Source organism: Trypanosoma conorhini (genome assembly GCF_003719485.1).
Source record: "Trypanosoma conorhini strain 025E chromosome Unknown Tco_14.4_contig_00434, whole genome shotgun sequence".
Taxonomy (NCBI): Eukaryota; Euglenozoa; class Kinetoplastea; order Trypanosomatida; family Trypanosomatidae; genus Trypanosoma; species Trypanosoma conorhini.
In genome coordinates this window covers 2,896-16,502 of record NW_021704518.1, presented here as the reverse complement: position 1 = coordinate 16,502, position 13,607 = coordinate 2,896, and the positions used below count along the sequence as shown (strand labels likewise).

Below are 13,607 nucleotides of genomic sequence, written 5' to 3'. Positions count from 1 at the left end.
CACTGGCCGACCACCACCTCATCTCCAGGCTTGGGGTCGAAGCAGGGGCTGCAGTGCACCGTCAGACTGCGGTGGCGCTTCTGGTAACGCTGGTACTTGCGGATGAAGTGCAGGTAGTCGCGGCGAATGACGATGGAGCGCTTCATCTTGGTGGAGTGCACCACGCCGCGAAGAATGCGGCCACGGATGGACACGTTGCTGGTGAAGGGGCACTTGCGGTCGATGTACTTGCCGTTGACGGCCGCCTTGGGGGTCTTGAAGCCGAGACCGATCTTCTTGGAGTAGCGGATGTGGCCGCTCATGTTCACGTGCTTCCTGTTCGGGTTGTGGATGTTCTCATTCACCGCCGTCTGACGCTGGTAGGACTTCTCATGCTGCAGCGTCAGGTCGACGGAGTGCACGCGGGCGTACTGCTGCGGGGCCGTCATTTGAGGGTATACCTACTGAGCTCTGCGGATCAAAGCAGGGGAAAGAACGCCCACACGCAGACATATAAACAACAACAACAACAACAACAACAACAACAACAGTGAAAAGGCGAAAACGTACATGCAGTCAGATCAAGCACCCACGCTTGTAAATAGCTGCCTGAAGTAGAGGCCCAAAAGTCGTACAAATAAGTATTTTTACGTGTGTGAAAGGTTTTGGCGTAGCGTCGCCGGGGCGCTACAGCTGGTGTGGGCCCTCCGTGCATCCAGGAACTTTAACAAAGTCGTCAAATTCGTAGCACTTCTTGTCGGGGCAGCACTTCCAGTACTTGTAGGTGTCCCAAAAGACCGGGCCCCCCGTGTGGTACCGGCACGCCTTCGGGTGATTCTCACTCACCACAAACTCCTGCTGGCAGCCGTAGTGGCGGCACCGCGCCTTACCGTCCACAATCTTCTGCGGCGGCTGCTGCTGCGCCGCCACCGCCCCTTCGAACTCCCTCGGTCCGGTGGTGCGATCGACCGCGGCATTTTCGCTGCCATGCGCCGCCGCCTGTACCTGCGGCAGCGGCAGGGGCTGGTTCGACAGGGGCGCACTCGCAAACGATACCGGCCTGTTCTCCGTGCTGTGGGGGCCCACGCGACAGGCGGGGATGGCCTTGAACTCCTCCCAGTCGCGGGCCCGGTGCGTCGGGCAACACCGCCAGTATTTTTCAATGTCGTGGAAGACAGGGGGCTCCGCGTGGTAGTGGCACGCCGAGTCGTGATTCTCCGCCGGGAGGAAAAACTGTCCACAGCCAAAGTTGGTGCACACCACCGAGCCTGGCTTCTGCTCCTGCAGCGCGGACTTCGCCAAGTGGCGGAGATGCACGTCGTTGTACTCGTGGACGCGTGTCTGCACCACATCCGACGGCTTCAGCTCCACGTTGCCGCACCACAGGCTAAGCTCCGCGGCCGTCAGGGGGTTGTCGGGGTGCTTTTTGTTGTACGTGGAAACCACAAAGCTGAGCAGCCTCTCGCACGGCCCGCTGAGCCAGCTTGCCGGGATGTCCATCTTCAGCTTGAAGGCCTCTGCCAGGCTGCCGTCCACCACGCACCCATTCACATCCTTCCCTTCGTAGATGAAGTACACCTTCATACCCCACGCCACTGCTTCTGCGGCTGCTGCTGCTGGTGGTGGTGAAGTTAGTGTCCGTGTTAGCGGCTCTTTCGGCAAAAAAAGAGAGAGAAAGAAACTAAAAAAAAAAAGAAAAAAAAGAGACGAGCATGTGTGTGTGAGGGAAAGAGTGGGATAGGGCTATGCAACCGGTAACTCCCACAGCCAAGAACGTAACCTCCGCCGAAGGAGGTGGGTACGAACGGAGGGGGGAAAAAAACAACAACCGGTGCAGCTCCGTTTGCTCATGACGACTACAGATCAATGACAGAATCAACAAACAGCGCAGAACTATTAACAGGAGGGAAAACTAACAACGACCAGCGAAAAAGGCGGGAAACGTCTCTCATGCCTCCTTTTTCCTCTACTCCTCTAGTTGTTCACGGAGTGGGACGGCACGCGACCCACGTGCGCGGCATGCGGGGGGGTGTCGAAGGACTGCATAGGCGAATCCGCGGTCGCCTGCTGCTGGGCCGCGGTGACACGGCGGCGGGGCATATTTACCCTCGGCGGGCGGTACGAGGCCGAGCCCTCCGGCAAAAACGCGACATCGGCGGTGTGGCTCATGAACGCCTCATGGTGCGCAGTTGCGGGGTGAGGTGCTGACTGGCGGGGAGGCGGCATGGCGTCCGACTGTATCATGCGCTGCAGCCGCACGTTTGCCATTTTGGCCTCCTCGACGGCGCGCCTCGCCTCCATGATGCGGCCCAGCCTGTTGCGCAGCCAGACTTTGTAGTCCGCGGCCTCTGCCTCCGTCATGATGCCGTACTTCGGCAGCGCGTTCCAGAGGTACACGGCGGCGCCAACAACGTAGGTGAAGTAGCCGACACTGACGAACAAAAACAGCGGGGCGAGGCTGCAGTAGGGCAGGTACCCGTGGGAAAGAAGGCCGCAGTACGTCAGGTACTCCTGCAGAAGCGCACGCGTGACGTTCGCCATGAGGGTCGCCCGCAGCAAGAGGGAGGTCATCGCAAGCTCGGTCGCCGAGAGGGCGTCCTTTCTAAGCGTGAAGTTCCTCCAGCTGACGCTGAAGAAGTTGAGGCCCACCGCCCACCGGTTCGCCAGTCCAAGCAGCAGGGTGAAGCCGCTGAAGAAGACCGCCAGGTACATCTGAACGGCGTGGTCCGCAAAGATTTCGTCCGAGTTGTCGTCCTCGAGCGACAGTGAGACGGACTGGAAGGCGTAGAGGGTGCTCTGCGTCACGTTGAACTCGCAGCCCCGCAGCTTCGCCCGCAGCGCGGGGACCAGCTCGAGGTCGTTGCGCGCCCACACGGAGTGCACGAACGTGCGCTTGCAGCCCATCACAAAATTCGTCGTGTAGACGAGGAAGCAGACCAGCTGCACCACACTGACGACGTCGTACAGGCTAAGGACGAACTTCTCGCTCTTCAGGCGGCCCTTATTGGGCCGCCGCTGAAACTCGCTCACTACTTGCATGCGTCGCGCTTCTGTTTGTCCGCCCTCTTCGGAAGGAGGCGGGGATGCCACAGACACCCGCCCACGCACGCACGCACAGAGAGGGAGAAAGAGGGGAGGGGGAGGAGGAGGAGACACACACACACACACACACACAGAGAGAGAGGGAGATGGAGATGCGGAGAAGCAACGGGAGAGACAACACGGAGCCCGTCGTGGCGGCAGTAGAGCCGCGAGACGCATGCGGGCTCGTCCGCCCCGCCAAAGCCGCACAACAAACTGCGGCAAAAGAAGCAAAGGAATGCGTATATATATATAAAACGTACTGCCTATACGCACAGACTGAGAAGGAGCGAGTAGAAAAACCAAACACGCGAAAGTGCAGTGGAGGAGAGACCGTACATGTATTTGCATCGGGCGGAGCGGGGAGCCAATTCAGCTCGAGGGAGGGGGGCACGGAGTAAACGAAGGCGTCCCCGCCAGGAAACTGCAACGGAAGCAGCAAACAAACAAACAAAAAAAAAGGTCCACAGAAAAAGTGAGCGAGGAAGCCCATGTAACTGTTACATTCCCCTCCCCGCTTCACTTGTGGATAAACAAGAGCAAAAAAAAAATAAATAAATAAAAAAATGAAAAAAAGGCAAAAGGGGCGGGGGACTCAAGCAAGCGAGCAAAGAAGCAAAATCTCAGCCGCAGTTTCTAAAAAACGAGGAGAGAATGTTTTTTGCCACGTTGCTGCGCGACTTCTCGCGGGCTGGCGAGCACGACGTCTGCGTCAACGGCACCGCGGACGGCAGTGTCTGCTCCGGCGACGAGTCACGCGCGGAGAGAAGCGTCTCCGCGTCGACTATCGGGCCGCACTGGGTGCAGTCGCCCACGTGCCGCAGCGTGGCGCGGCCTCGCTCGTACTTCAAGCAGTAGCCCTCCCACGGGGCGACGACGTGGCACCAGACGACGACACCTGGCAGGGAGTCGGTGGCTGCAGTTGAGATTTCCGGCGAGAGGCTGCGGGGGCCGGGCGCCGCCCGCGCATGCACCTCGTTGGCCACGAAGGCGTGGTCCCCAAACTCGAGAACTCCGACGATGCTCGCGTCGAACCGCGGCGCCGCGAGGACGGGGACGGCGTAGTCCGTGTGACAAGCAAAGAGGCAGAGGGCGCCGCGCAGCCGCCGGCTCCGCCAGGGGCACTGCAGCAGGGCACGCGCGAAGAGTGGCGAGAAGATAAGTTGGCGCATCGAGGGCCGCGCAAACGGGTGCTTCTCCAGCATTGACATGACGAGGTCGCCCAGCTCAAGCGAGTAGCCCCGCCTGGAGAGGAGGCTCGGGTGCGGCGGCGCGCCGGTCGTGATGGACCGCCGCAGCGCCCCCATGCTGTTCCCAAGAAAGGGATGAAGGTTGGTCATCATGCGGTAAAACACAACACCGAGGCTCCACACATCGCTTCCGTAGCCGCAGAGACCCTCCGCGATGGTTTCGGGCGACATGAAGAGCGGTGTGCCGACAAGCACGGAGACTTCCACCGCGCCATCGTCTTCGCTGCAGAAGGCGCTGAGGCCAAAGTCGGCCACCTTCAGCGTCGGCACCCGCCTGCCTTTCCTGCCCAACAGTATGTTTGACGGCTTCACGTCACGGTGGACGATCTCCTTCGTGTGTACCTGCGCCAGGGCGAGCAGACACTGGAGAAAAAAATGCAGCAGCAGCTCCTCAGTGAGGGGGTAGTGCTTCTGCATGTACGCCTCCAGATCACCTCCCGGGCAGTACTCCATGAGGAAGCAGACAACGCCCTGGGATTCCTCGAACCAGAGGTCCATGAGGCGCACGATGCCGTCGTCGTTAAAACTTGCCATCACGCGCGCCTCGACCAGGGCATCCTGAATTTGCCGCTCCATCGCCTCGCCCGCGGCTGCCGCCGCCTCCTTCCTCCGGAAGTTTTTCACCACGGCCCGTGCGCCGTTCGCCGTTCGGTCCTCCACGAGCACAACCTCCCCGAAGGAGCCTCGGCCCAACGTCCTGACGACCCTGAAGCGCTCCCCCATGAGGCGGCGACGCGGCAGCGTGTTCCGCTGCAGGAACTTCATGTATCCAGGGAACGCGTCCATGCGGCTTAGAAGCCTTCGCAGAGTCTCCCTCTTTCCTTGCAAACTAGGACCAACCGCAGACAGAAGCGTGAGAGAGCGAAAGAGGGCGCGCGCGACAAAGAGAGGCAGACCCCAGCGAAAACTGACAAAGGGCAACAACAGCCACAGGCTCCACCATGCATGAGCACACACCCATGTTCATACACGCAGAGCGAGAAAGAGGGAGAGAGAGGGAGAGAGAGAGAGAGAGAGAGAGAGAGGCAACGCCAGGCAGCCGCGTGCGGAGGAATCAAAAAGTCGCTTATCCATCATCCGCAGCAGCGCTCTGAAAGGGAAGGTTTACGCCGTACAGGACCGCGGCGCATCCCGTGAGGAACGGCAGCTTACAGGCACGCCGTGCTAACGCCAGTGCCTCGCCAACGGTCCGCGGCGGGGGGAGAGAGCCAAGACCATCCTCGACGTCCGCTCCTGCGAGCAGCAAGAGGAGTCGCTTGGTCAATCTGTCTATTTCACCGTCTGTCACGTGCCACAGACAGCCAAGGAACAATGGGCATCCGGCATGCAGAAAAGCGTACGGCATACCGTAAGAGTCATGTGAGTAGCCACTCTCCATGCACGCACTGCTGCAGCCCATGAGGAAGACTGCAGGGAACTGGTCCGGGTCAGGAAACCTTTCATACAGCTCTCCCCGGTGCAGAAAGCGTTCCCCCTTCCCGTGCCCGACATACACGTAAAGTTCTGCCCGAGATGAGTAGAGTTCCTGCATGAGCTGGCCGGGGGGCATGGCGTGTGTGTTTGTCTTCCATCCACTTCGCTGGCAGACGGGGAGCAGACGCCTCGAGGTCTTCGGCATGACGCCAGCGAGGTCAACGGCACAATATACCACGCCGTCGCCAAGAAGCAGCGAGCGTGCGCCACTCGTGGAAACAAATGTCGGCGTGGGAACGCGGGCCACGTTTCCCGCGCGAAGAACGTCCATGCCCTCAAACGGAATGCAGTGCAGCTCATTGTCCAGCACGAGGTATACCGAGGCACGTGCGAGGGCGCCCACGTCCCGGTGCGGCGAGCTCGACGAACGCGCCGCGGAGACCGCGTTCCAGAGCTCTGTGAGCGCGCAGAGGCATGCGCCACGCGCGGCGACAAAGACGCCCGGTGAAGCTGCAGCGATGCTATGCTTAAGAAGCTCCATCTCCAGCGCCGCGGAGAGGCGGTGCAGCACCGCGTCACACGAGGCGCACGTGCCCTCCGCCGCCCCGTGAGACGGACTGAACAGCACTTGGCCGCCGGCGTCGCGGTGCGCCGCCAGGAAGGGAAGGCCCGCCAAAAGCAACGTCACGTCCGACACATGATGCGCGGGTGCCGCCACATCGTGCAGCAACTTGGCGGCCACCTTCCTCAGCTCTAAGAGACAGGCGAGGGGCAAATCGCCGCACATCGCCACCCGCCAGCACCCAAAAATCTCGTCGGACTGCATCTCCTCGATCAACTTCTGCAGTGCACCGTCGAACGCGTATCGCTGCACCCACCAATTCTCCCTTGCCTGCCGGCTTTGCCGCTCCACTTCACTGTCACCCACCGCCTCTGCTGCGCGGGAAGGCCTCCCCTCCCCCGCCTTCTCCACTGCAGGCACTTCGTTGCAGGGGGCGGCGTCAAGGTGCCGCCGATTCTGCGCCTCTATTTCATGCATCCTGGCCACCACGTCCAGCAACGCCCTTCCAACCGGCAGAGTCTTCTCCCACGGCGTCGCTCCCTCGGCACTGCTGCTGCGGATTAGGCGCACGCTCGCACAATCACTTGTCAGCAGCACCTGCAGCTGGCAATGGTCCTGCACAGTCGTCCCCGGCGGCGGGGTGCCGCGAAGTGCATCGAAGACGCGACGCCGCGATGAAAATGTGCGTCCGACGACGACAGACTTCGTCTGCCGATACGGCGGCGCCAACCCCGCGGGGCGGGGCGGGAGCAGTGGGAGCAGCGCACGGGCAACGCCCATCCAGCGCGCATCGGCATCGTTAATGGGGCAGCCCTGCGCAAAGGCGGCGATCGCGTGCAGCGTTACAAGCAGATTCGCCTGCGACGGCACCCGCGCGCAGATGCCTGCGAGAAGCGGGAGAAAACACCTCGCAAGCGGCAGGTCCCCCTCGTCCACGAGACGCGTGACGAGACGCGACACTCCGTCCAGGACGAAAGTCGGGGCGAGTTTGTCTCCCAGCAGACGACGCCCGAGCGTCCTGTCGCCGCGGATGAGCGTCAGTCCCGCTGGCAGCATATCCTCCATCGTCTCCGCCGTCGCGAGGAGCCGCAGCACGTCTGTGGCGCACCACTCCTGCGAAACCTCGTGCAGCAGCGGACTCGGCCCCCCGGCGTGTGTGTGTGCGGCAGTCCGCCCTCGCGGGGCGCAGTTCACGCGCTCTCCGGAGTTGTCCCCCGCCGCCCCGTCGAGCAGGACCTCGAGCTCCTTCCCCCACAGCAGCAAGGAGCCATCGCCCAAGCCTGGCGCCGGCCCTGCCCGGAGGAGCTCCACCGCAATGTCGGCATACCGATGCCGTAGCGCGATGGCCACCACGCTGGAGACTGAGGCAACCGGAAAGCCGCCGCAAGGCGCGCGTGCTGCCCTCCCCGAGAAGCGCCGCAAGATGCACGCCACACGCGGTAGTGTGAAGGTTTCCCGCGGCACACAGAGGTCCTCGCAGAGGGCCGTTGCACGAAGGAGGGTGGCTTCCGCGGGGGGCAGGTGCAGCGGCCGTCGGAAATCCGATACATAATACGTGGCCTCCGCGGCAAAGGCATCCCGCAGAATAGTCGTTGCCCCGGAGGCACGACGGTGCAACTCCTCCTGCGCTGCATGCAGCAGGGCGCAGCCCTCCGCGTACAACGTCGTACAAAGGCGGTCCCACCTCGCAATCACTTCGGGCCCGTGCAGACCCATGCGCACGCACGCATTTCTGCCGGAAGCGCCCAGCAACCCACACTCCGCGGCGGCCCGTAGGTCGGGGGGCTGCGTCTCGTCGCAAATCTCATGCAGCAGGTAAAACGCCACTGCCTTTGTGCTGGCGGCGCGATCAGCAAAGACAAGTGTGTTGTACAGCCAATACGCACCCAACTTCTCAAGGGTCGAGGTGTCGCTTGTAAGCTCCGTGAGAATTTGGCCCGCAACGTGGGAAAACCGCAAAAACCCGCGCGGGCAGCTACTTTTCGATGCTGTCGCCGCGAGCGCGCCGTGCCAGACCATCAGCGCGGTACAAACAACAGCTGGCAAGTCACTTTCACTGCCCTGCGTGTTGGCAACGGCAAGCATGGAGTGCGCCAGCGCAGGGCCGTCCACCGCCTCCCGCTCGTTCGGCAACGACGCCAGCCGCCTGAAGGGCTCGGGGCAGAGCTCGAACGCCGTCGTGATGAGTGGCAGCGCCAACTCCCCCCGCCCCGCTTGCAGCGTGCAGCGAGCGGCGGAGGCCAACAGGCGCACCGTGCGCCACGCATCACCCGCGAGAGTCACCGTCGTCGCCGCCGTCGCCTTGGCGGCTGCCACGACGGCCCGCAGCTCCGACTCATCCACCAGCGGGCTCTTTGCCTTCTGAAGCAGAATCTCCCCGACGGCCGCGGGGCGCATCGTGCAAGGCCCACACAATCCGCCTCAGACAAGGAAGGAGGGTGTGCGTGCGCGCAGTGAACCACACACACACACACACAAATTATACAAAAAGAAAGAAAGTGAGAGAGAGAGAGAGAGAGAGAGCGTGGGTCACAATGAAGAAAGCATACCTGCAGCGCTGAGCCGTCGCCTTGACCGTCACTGGCGGTGCCTGGGAGAACACACACACACACACACGCACAGGCACACGCAACCATGCGAGAACTACGAGGGAAGCAGGCAGCGGGGAAAAGTATGGAACACCGAGATGGGGAAAACAGCAACAACACAGAGAGAGAGAGAAGGGGGCAAGACAAAAAAAAAGAACTGTTGTATACGCAGGCCTCAGACCTCACCGAATACTCTCCATATTCTTCTTGATCGCAAGCAAAACGTGGGTCTTCCACTCATCCAACATGCGGAGCTCGTCAAGGAGGGAGACAGCCGTTTCAAACTTCTCCATGTCAGCCCCTTCCACCGCCTCGGCGCACATCTGAAGGAACTCCGCCTCACGAGTGTTCTTCAAGTACTTGTCGCGCACCATGTAGGTGTCAAGCGCCTCCGACGCCTCAGCACTTTTTTCAAGGCGGTTATCATCTGTGACGGCGGCAAAGCGGCAAAGCATGGCCCGCATAAAAAACTCCTTCGCCTCGTGGCGCAGCGGACCGTCCACACTTATGTTACCGAGCCGCTCATAAAGCGACAGGGCCTTATCAAACATGTCGCTTTCACCATATATTTTTGCCATGGCAACAGTGCAGGCCTTGACTTGACTATTCATGTCCTCCGCGCCGAAGTATTGTATGGCCTTCTCGTAATGGGGGATTGCCTCCATCGTCTGACCAGCTTCGCAAAGCGCCTCTGCAAATTCCTTTTCCAACCTCGCGGCACCGCTCAACGTATTGTTGTCAATTTGCAGGGTGATGGCGACATCCAGCATTTGGACTGCCAGTTTCAGGTCCGTTTTCTTGTACGCACTGACGGCGTTCGCGTAGGACCGAGCGGCAGAGAGCTTGTCTTTGCACTTCACTGCGCAGTCACCGGCCCGCATGTATGCCTCCCCGGCACGGTTGTAATCCTTCTCCGTCTTGAACCGCGCGGCGGCCGCCTCAAACAGCTCCATCGCCCTTTCAGGGTCCTTGAAGAAAAACCTGTTGATCTTGCCCTCGGCCTCGCGGTAGAGGCTCTCTGCGGACATTGTCTGCTGTGTCTCTCCCACAACCCGGGTCCAAACTACAGGGCTCAGCTTCGTGGATACACCTGACGCCCCTTTCTCCTCTCTCCCCCTCCTCTTTCTGTTTTTTCTTTCTCTTCGCTCTTTACGTGTTGAACTACAAAGTGCGTTTGGGCAGCAGAGGCGAAGAAGCGGGCATGCAACAGCAGAAGCCACAAAGTAGGCAGATGAAGGTGGACTTCAGCTTTTTTTCCCCCCCCCTCTCGCTTTCTTTTTTACTTTCCGCGTTTCCCTCCTCCTCATCAGGGACCTCAGGCAGCGAGCCTTGATTTGTTGTTAATGGTTACACAACGTGAGTCCATAGTGGCTCCTTAAGAGAGAAGGATGACGCGGCTGGGGCAGCATATCCCCGATTCACTAATAGCCCTACGTCATTGTCAATGAAGTTATCAAAGAAGGGGGGAGTGTGGGTGAACACGCGCACGCACATAGACAAAAGAAAAATAGTCACCTACTTGCACGCACCGTTGGCAACCTCCTTATATCATATATATATATATATTCTAAAATTTTTTATTCATTCATTAGTTACAAACACGCGTGTCCTTCTTGTCTTTACGATTCGATGAGATATATATATATATATATATCAGAAGGTCGCGTAAGTCAGCCAGATGACGCGTTCAGTCCTCCGCATACGCTCCAGTTAACAATATTTAGGAGCCTAGTGTTGATGCGGTGGTGTGTACGGGCCCATAGGGTTCTGCGGCGGTGGGTAGTATGCGTGTCTAGCCTGAAGCGAGAAACCACCATATTCATTAATCCCACCGTAAATACCCATGCCCATATTCATGCCTGGATACCCGTTGTACATGCGTGGGCGGTACGGCATGGCGTTCGGGCTCATCTGATACGGTACTGAGCTGTATGCACTGTGGTATGATTGTCCTGGCATACCTTGCTGCATGTAGCGCTGCTGTGGCTGATACTGATACTGATGCTGCTGGTGCTGATGCTGGTAAAGTTGTTGACGGTGGTGGTGAGGGTGGTGCACTGGGTAGAGGTGGCTTGTGTCAGTCGTCTGTGGGGTCTCGTCGCATTCGGGCTGTGCGGCGAAGGCGGTGGGCCGGGGCGCCGTCTCCGGGCCTTTGGGGGACGGTGGTTGCCTACTCTCCTCCGACGCCGCCGGCGGCGCCTGCACAACGCCGACGAAGTCACAATCCGCCGACACCAGCTTCGCTACGTCAGCGGGGAGCGCGATGGGGCCCAGGTGGACGAGTGCCGCCGGCTCCTGCTGCTGCGGCTTGTCACTAGCGGGGGAAGCTACCGGCTTTTCTTTCACGGCGGGCGGGGGGGAGAACGGCGCGGGGGGCGGCGCTTCAGCGCTCTTCGCCTTGCCGCCGCTGCCGCCGCCCGCTGCGGTCGAACTCGTGGGGGCGGCAGGCGGTGCGACAGGCCCGGTGCCGTTCGCGGCCGCCAGCTTCTGCCGCTTCAGCTTCTCCGCGAGACTTCCCGAGGCCCACGCGGACATCAACTTCTCCACCGCAACCGACGAGAGACGTCAAACAAACACCCCAACCGAAAACCAGCACACTGCGAGGCAAAGGAAGAGAAGGATAACACGCGACAGTGCGATGCCACACACCCACAGAAGGCGGATCGCAGCGTGCGGCGGCAACGCCTCCCCGCTGCAACGGCGGCGACGGCAACAACACGGGGAGGGGAAGGACGTCATTCACGGGTAACTTAAAGGTAAACAACAGAGGGCAAAGGAGGGGGGGGGGGGAGAGGGTAAAGGGGACGCCTCACCCAGCAGTGCCCGCCTCCGCTTCAAGACGAGCCAACACCGCCACCATCTCGACATGCGGTGTGTGGGGGAAGAGGTCTACCGCGAACCCCGCCACCACGCCAAAGGGCAAGCCGCGGTACGCCTTCGTGGTGGGCTTCGTCAAAGGGGGACAGTCCCGCTCCAGCGCTTTCTGCTCACACGAGATGTACACCACACGCCGGATATTTGGGGTGCCACGAATCCACTTCAGCACCGTGGGTGTCACGCCAGCCCGGGGAGGATCCAAAATTGCCACAATGTCGGTTCTATCTTCCACCGGCAGAGCATTGATGATATTCGGCAGGAGGTGCTCCACACGGCCGCTGTGAAATGTGGCGTTGGTTATGTTGTTCCTTTCCGCATTCCGTCTCGCGTCACGCACCGCGGACTCGACAAGCTCGATGCCAATGACCTGCTTCACGTACTTGGCAAGCGTGAGGCCTATTGTGCCTGTGCCGCAACAGAGGTCCAAGAGCGTCGTCGTTGGATTCAGCGCCGCAACCTTCGCCGCCTCGCGCAGCAGCAATTCCATTCCCGGGGTGTTCACCTGAAAGAAGGAGGTGGGGCTTAGCTCAAACTGAAGCCCAGCGAGGCTCTCCGTGAGTGTGGGGGTGCCAAAGAGAACATGACGCGGCACGTCAGCTGGAGGAGAGCTGATCCCAGTGCCGTGGTGATACTGGGCACTCACCACGGCCGCGGTGTCCTTCCCGAAGGCAATGCTTAGTTTCCGCCTCAATGCCTCGCTCGAGAGCGTGTCGGTCAGTTGCGCCTTCACCTCATCCACCACTGCCGCTTCGGCACTGTCGATGTCCAGCTCAACATCCACCATAACCTCGCCACGTACGTTGTGGCGCACCTGCAGCTTTCGCCAGAACCCGTGTTGCTTTACCTTGTCGAACCCCAGCAGCCCCCCTTTCTCGGGCGACGAGAAGGCGTGATAAACGGACATGACCGCCTGAGCCACCGTCTTCGCCACCGGATTCATTGTCACAATGTCTTTTTCAAGGGCTGAGTCAATGGCGCAGGTGCCTTCAAGCATCGCACCCTTCAGAAACCCAATCGATGGCTCCCCGCCTTCCGTGTAGCCAAATGAAAGCTGGACGTGGTTGCGATAGCCAGTCAGCTCGGGGCTGGCGTGGATACCAGTGAATAGCGCCTCGTGCTTTTCCCCTCGTGGCGCTATTGCCTTCATCACCTGCAGACAGTGCAGCCGCTTGCGCGAGAGCTGCTCCTCCATGGCACAGCCCTCCCACTGAGAAACTTTGCTTTGCCCCACGCTCTCCCCATCACGTGGCCGCTTTCGGCTATTCCCCTTGTGCGTCAGGTGCAGGTCTCGCTGCGTCACGGGTACCTCCTGCCATTGTTTTTTCCCACGAAACTGCATCCCCCGCAGAAGCGCAGCGGCTGCGACACGGTCCTCAGGTGTCTGGAACGCCATGAAGAGGAGCGGCGTATTCGGGTTTTTGCCCATGCGCAACAAGCCGTTGAAGAGCGGTTGAGGCGGTGCATTCGTCTTGGGCGGCGGCAGGCTCTTCGAGATCATTTTCTTTATCACTGACGTCGTTGAGTACTTGTCGTGCGTGTCGAACTTCAACAGATTCTCGTTGCTGTGCTCGCGAAGAACGACATCGTCCCCGGGCCCCCCTGCCGCCTCCTCCCCGCCCCCATGGCTCTTCGTCGCCATCCTTCACTGCTGCTGCTGCCGCTGCGAGGAAGACACAGAGGGCGGTAGCAACCATTTGACGTGCACAAAGCAAGAAGGGGGAGGAGAGAGAGAAGGAAAGAAGTTCATGTGTGTGTGGTGGGTGGGTGGGTGGGTAGTAACCGCGCAGAGAGAGAGAAATAGAGAGGTAGGGAAAAGGAAAAAAAAAGGGGAGGGGGGAAAGACAAACAGCGGGGAAG

General features: G+C 60.4%; 8 protein-coding genes across 8 annotated transcripts, besides 16 other annotated features; all 8 read right to left on the bottom strand.

Annotated features, from left to right (window-relative positions):
* Positions 1-428, bottom strand: Tco025E_06448 (small subunit ribosomal protein S11e; the record flags this gene model as incomplete). The annotated part of the gene is made up of 1 exon (XM_029373325.1): positions 1-428. A coding segment is annotated over one exon (428 nt), but the record flags the coding sequence as incomplete, so codon positions are not given.
* A 67-nt stretch (positions 429-495) lies between these two features.
* Positions 496-529: a microsatellite.
* A 137-nt stretch (positions 530-666) lies between these two features.
* Positions 667-1,563, bottom strand: Tco025E_06447 (rar1; the record flags this gene model as incomplete). The annotated part of the gene is made up of 1 exon (XM_029373324.1): positions 667-1,563. The coding sequence occupies one exon, from the start codon at positions 1,561-1,563 to the stop codon at positions 667-669; it is 897 nt and encodes a 298-aa protein (XP_029226614.1).
* Positions 1,564-1,574: 11 nt separating this feature from the next.
* Positions 1,575-1,607: a microsatellite.
* Positions 1,608-1,639: 32 nt separating this feature from the next.
* Positions 1,640-1,682: a microsatellite.
* Positions 1,683-1,953: 271 nt separating this feature from the next.
* On the bottom strand, positions 1,954-3,018 carry Tco025E_06446 (uncharacterized protein; the record flags this gene model as incomplete). The annotated part of the gene is made up of 1 exon (XM_029373323.1): positions 1,954-3,018. One exon carries the CDS (start codon positions 3,016-3,018, stop codon positions 1,954-1,956), a length of 1,065 nt encoding a protein of 354 aa, XP_029226613.1.
* A 77-nt stretch (positions 3,019-3,095) lies between these two features.
* Positions 3,096-3,101: a microsatellite.
* Positions 3,102-3,131: a microsatellite.
* Positions 3,132-3,195: a microsatellite.
* Positions 3,196-3,601: 406 nt separating this feature from the next.
* Positions 3,602-3,636: a microsatellite.
* Positions 3,637-3,683: 47 nt separating this feature from the next.
* Positions 3,684-5,096, bottom strand: Tco025E_06445 (putative protein kinase; the record flags this gene model as incomplete). The annotated part of the gene is made up of 1 exon (XM_029373322.1): positions 3,684-5,096. The coding sequence occupies one exon, from the start codon at positions 5,094-5,096 to the stop codon at positions 3,684-3,686; it is 1,413 nt and encodes a 470-aa protein (XP_029226612.1).
* Positions 5,097-5,283: 187 nt separating this feature from the next.
* Positions 5,284-5,335: a microsatellite.
* A 41-nt stretch (positions 5,336-5,376) lies between these two features.
* Positions 5,377-8,682, bottom strand: Tco025E_06444 (separase; the record flags this gene model as incomplete). Its single annotated transcript, XM_029373321.1, has 1 exon — positions 5,377-8,682. The coding sequence occupies one exon, from the start codon at positions 8,680-8,682 to the stop codon at positions 5,377-5,379; it is 3,306 nt and encodes a 1,101-aa protein (XP_029226611.1).
* A 62-nt stretch (positions 8,683-8,744) lies between these two features.
* Positions 8,745-8,762: a microsatellite.
* Positions 8,763-8,774: 12 nt separating this feature from the next.
* Positions 8,775-8,808: a microsatellite.
* A 75-nt stretch (positions 8,809-8,883) lies between these two features.
* Positions 8,884-8,916: a microsatellite.
* Positions 8,917-9,055: 139 nt separating this feature from the next.
* On the bottom strand, positions 9,056-9,901 carry Tco025E_06443 (putative soluble N-ethylmaleimide sensitive factor (NSF) attachment protein; the record flags this gene model as incomplete). The annotated part of the gene is made up of 1 exon (XM_029373320.1): positions 9,056-9,901. One exon carries the CDS (start codon positions 9,899-9,901, stop codon positions 9,056-9,058), a length of 846 nt encoding a protein of 281 aa, XP_029226610.1.
* A 71-nt stretch (positions 9,902-9,972) lies between these two features.
* Positions 9,973-10,024: a sequence feature (A-rich).
* Positions 10,025-10,417: 393 nt separating this feature from the next.
* Positions 10,418-10,439: a microsatellite.
* Positions 10,440-10,507: 68 nt separating this feature from the next.
* Positions 10,508-10,527: a microsatellite.
* A 74-nt stretch (positions 10,528-10,601) lies between these two features.
* Positions 10,602-11,408, bottom strand: Tco025E_06442 (uncharacterized protein; the record flags this gene model as incomplete). The annotated part of the gene is made up of 1 exon (XM_029373319.1): positions 10,602-11,408. One exon carries the CDS (start codon positions 11,406-11,408, stop codon positions 10,602-10,604), a length of 807 nt encoding a protein of 268 aa, XP_029226609.1.
* Positions 11,409-11,682: 274 nt separating this feature from the next.
* Positions 11,683-13,389, bottom strand: Tco025E_06441 (methyltransferase; the record flags this gene model as incomplete). Its single annotated transcript, XM_029373318.1, has 1 exon — positions 11,683-13,389. The coding sequence occupies one exon, from the start codon at positions 13,387-13,389 to the stop codon at positions 11,683-11,685; it is 1,707 nt and encodes a 568-aa protein (XP_029226608.1).
* A 6-nt stretch (positions 13,390-13,395) lies between these two features.
* Positions 13,396-13,414: a microsatellite.
* An 83-nt stretch (positions 13,415-13,497) lies between these two features.
* Positions 13,498-13,524: a microsatellite.
* Positions 13,525-13,607: the final 83 nt, after the last annotated feature.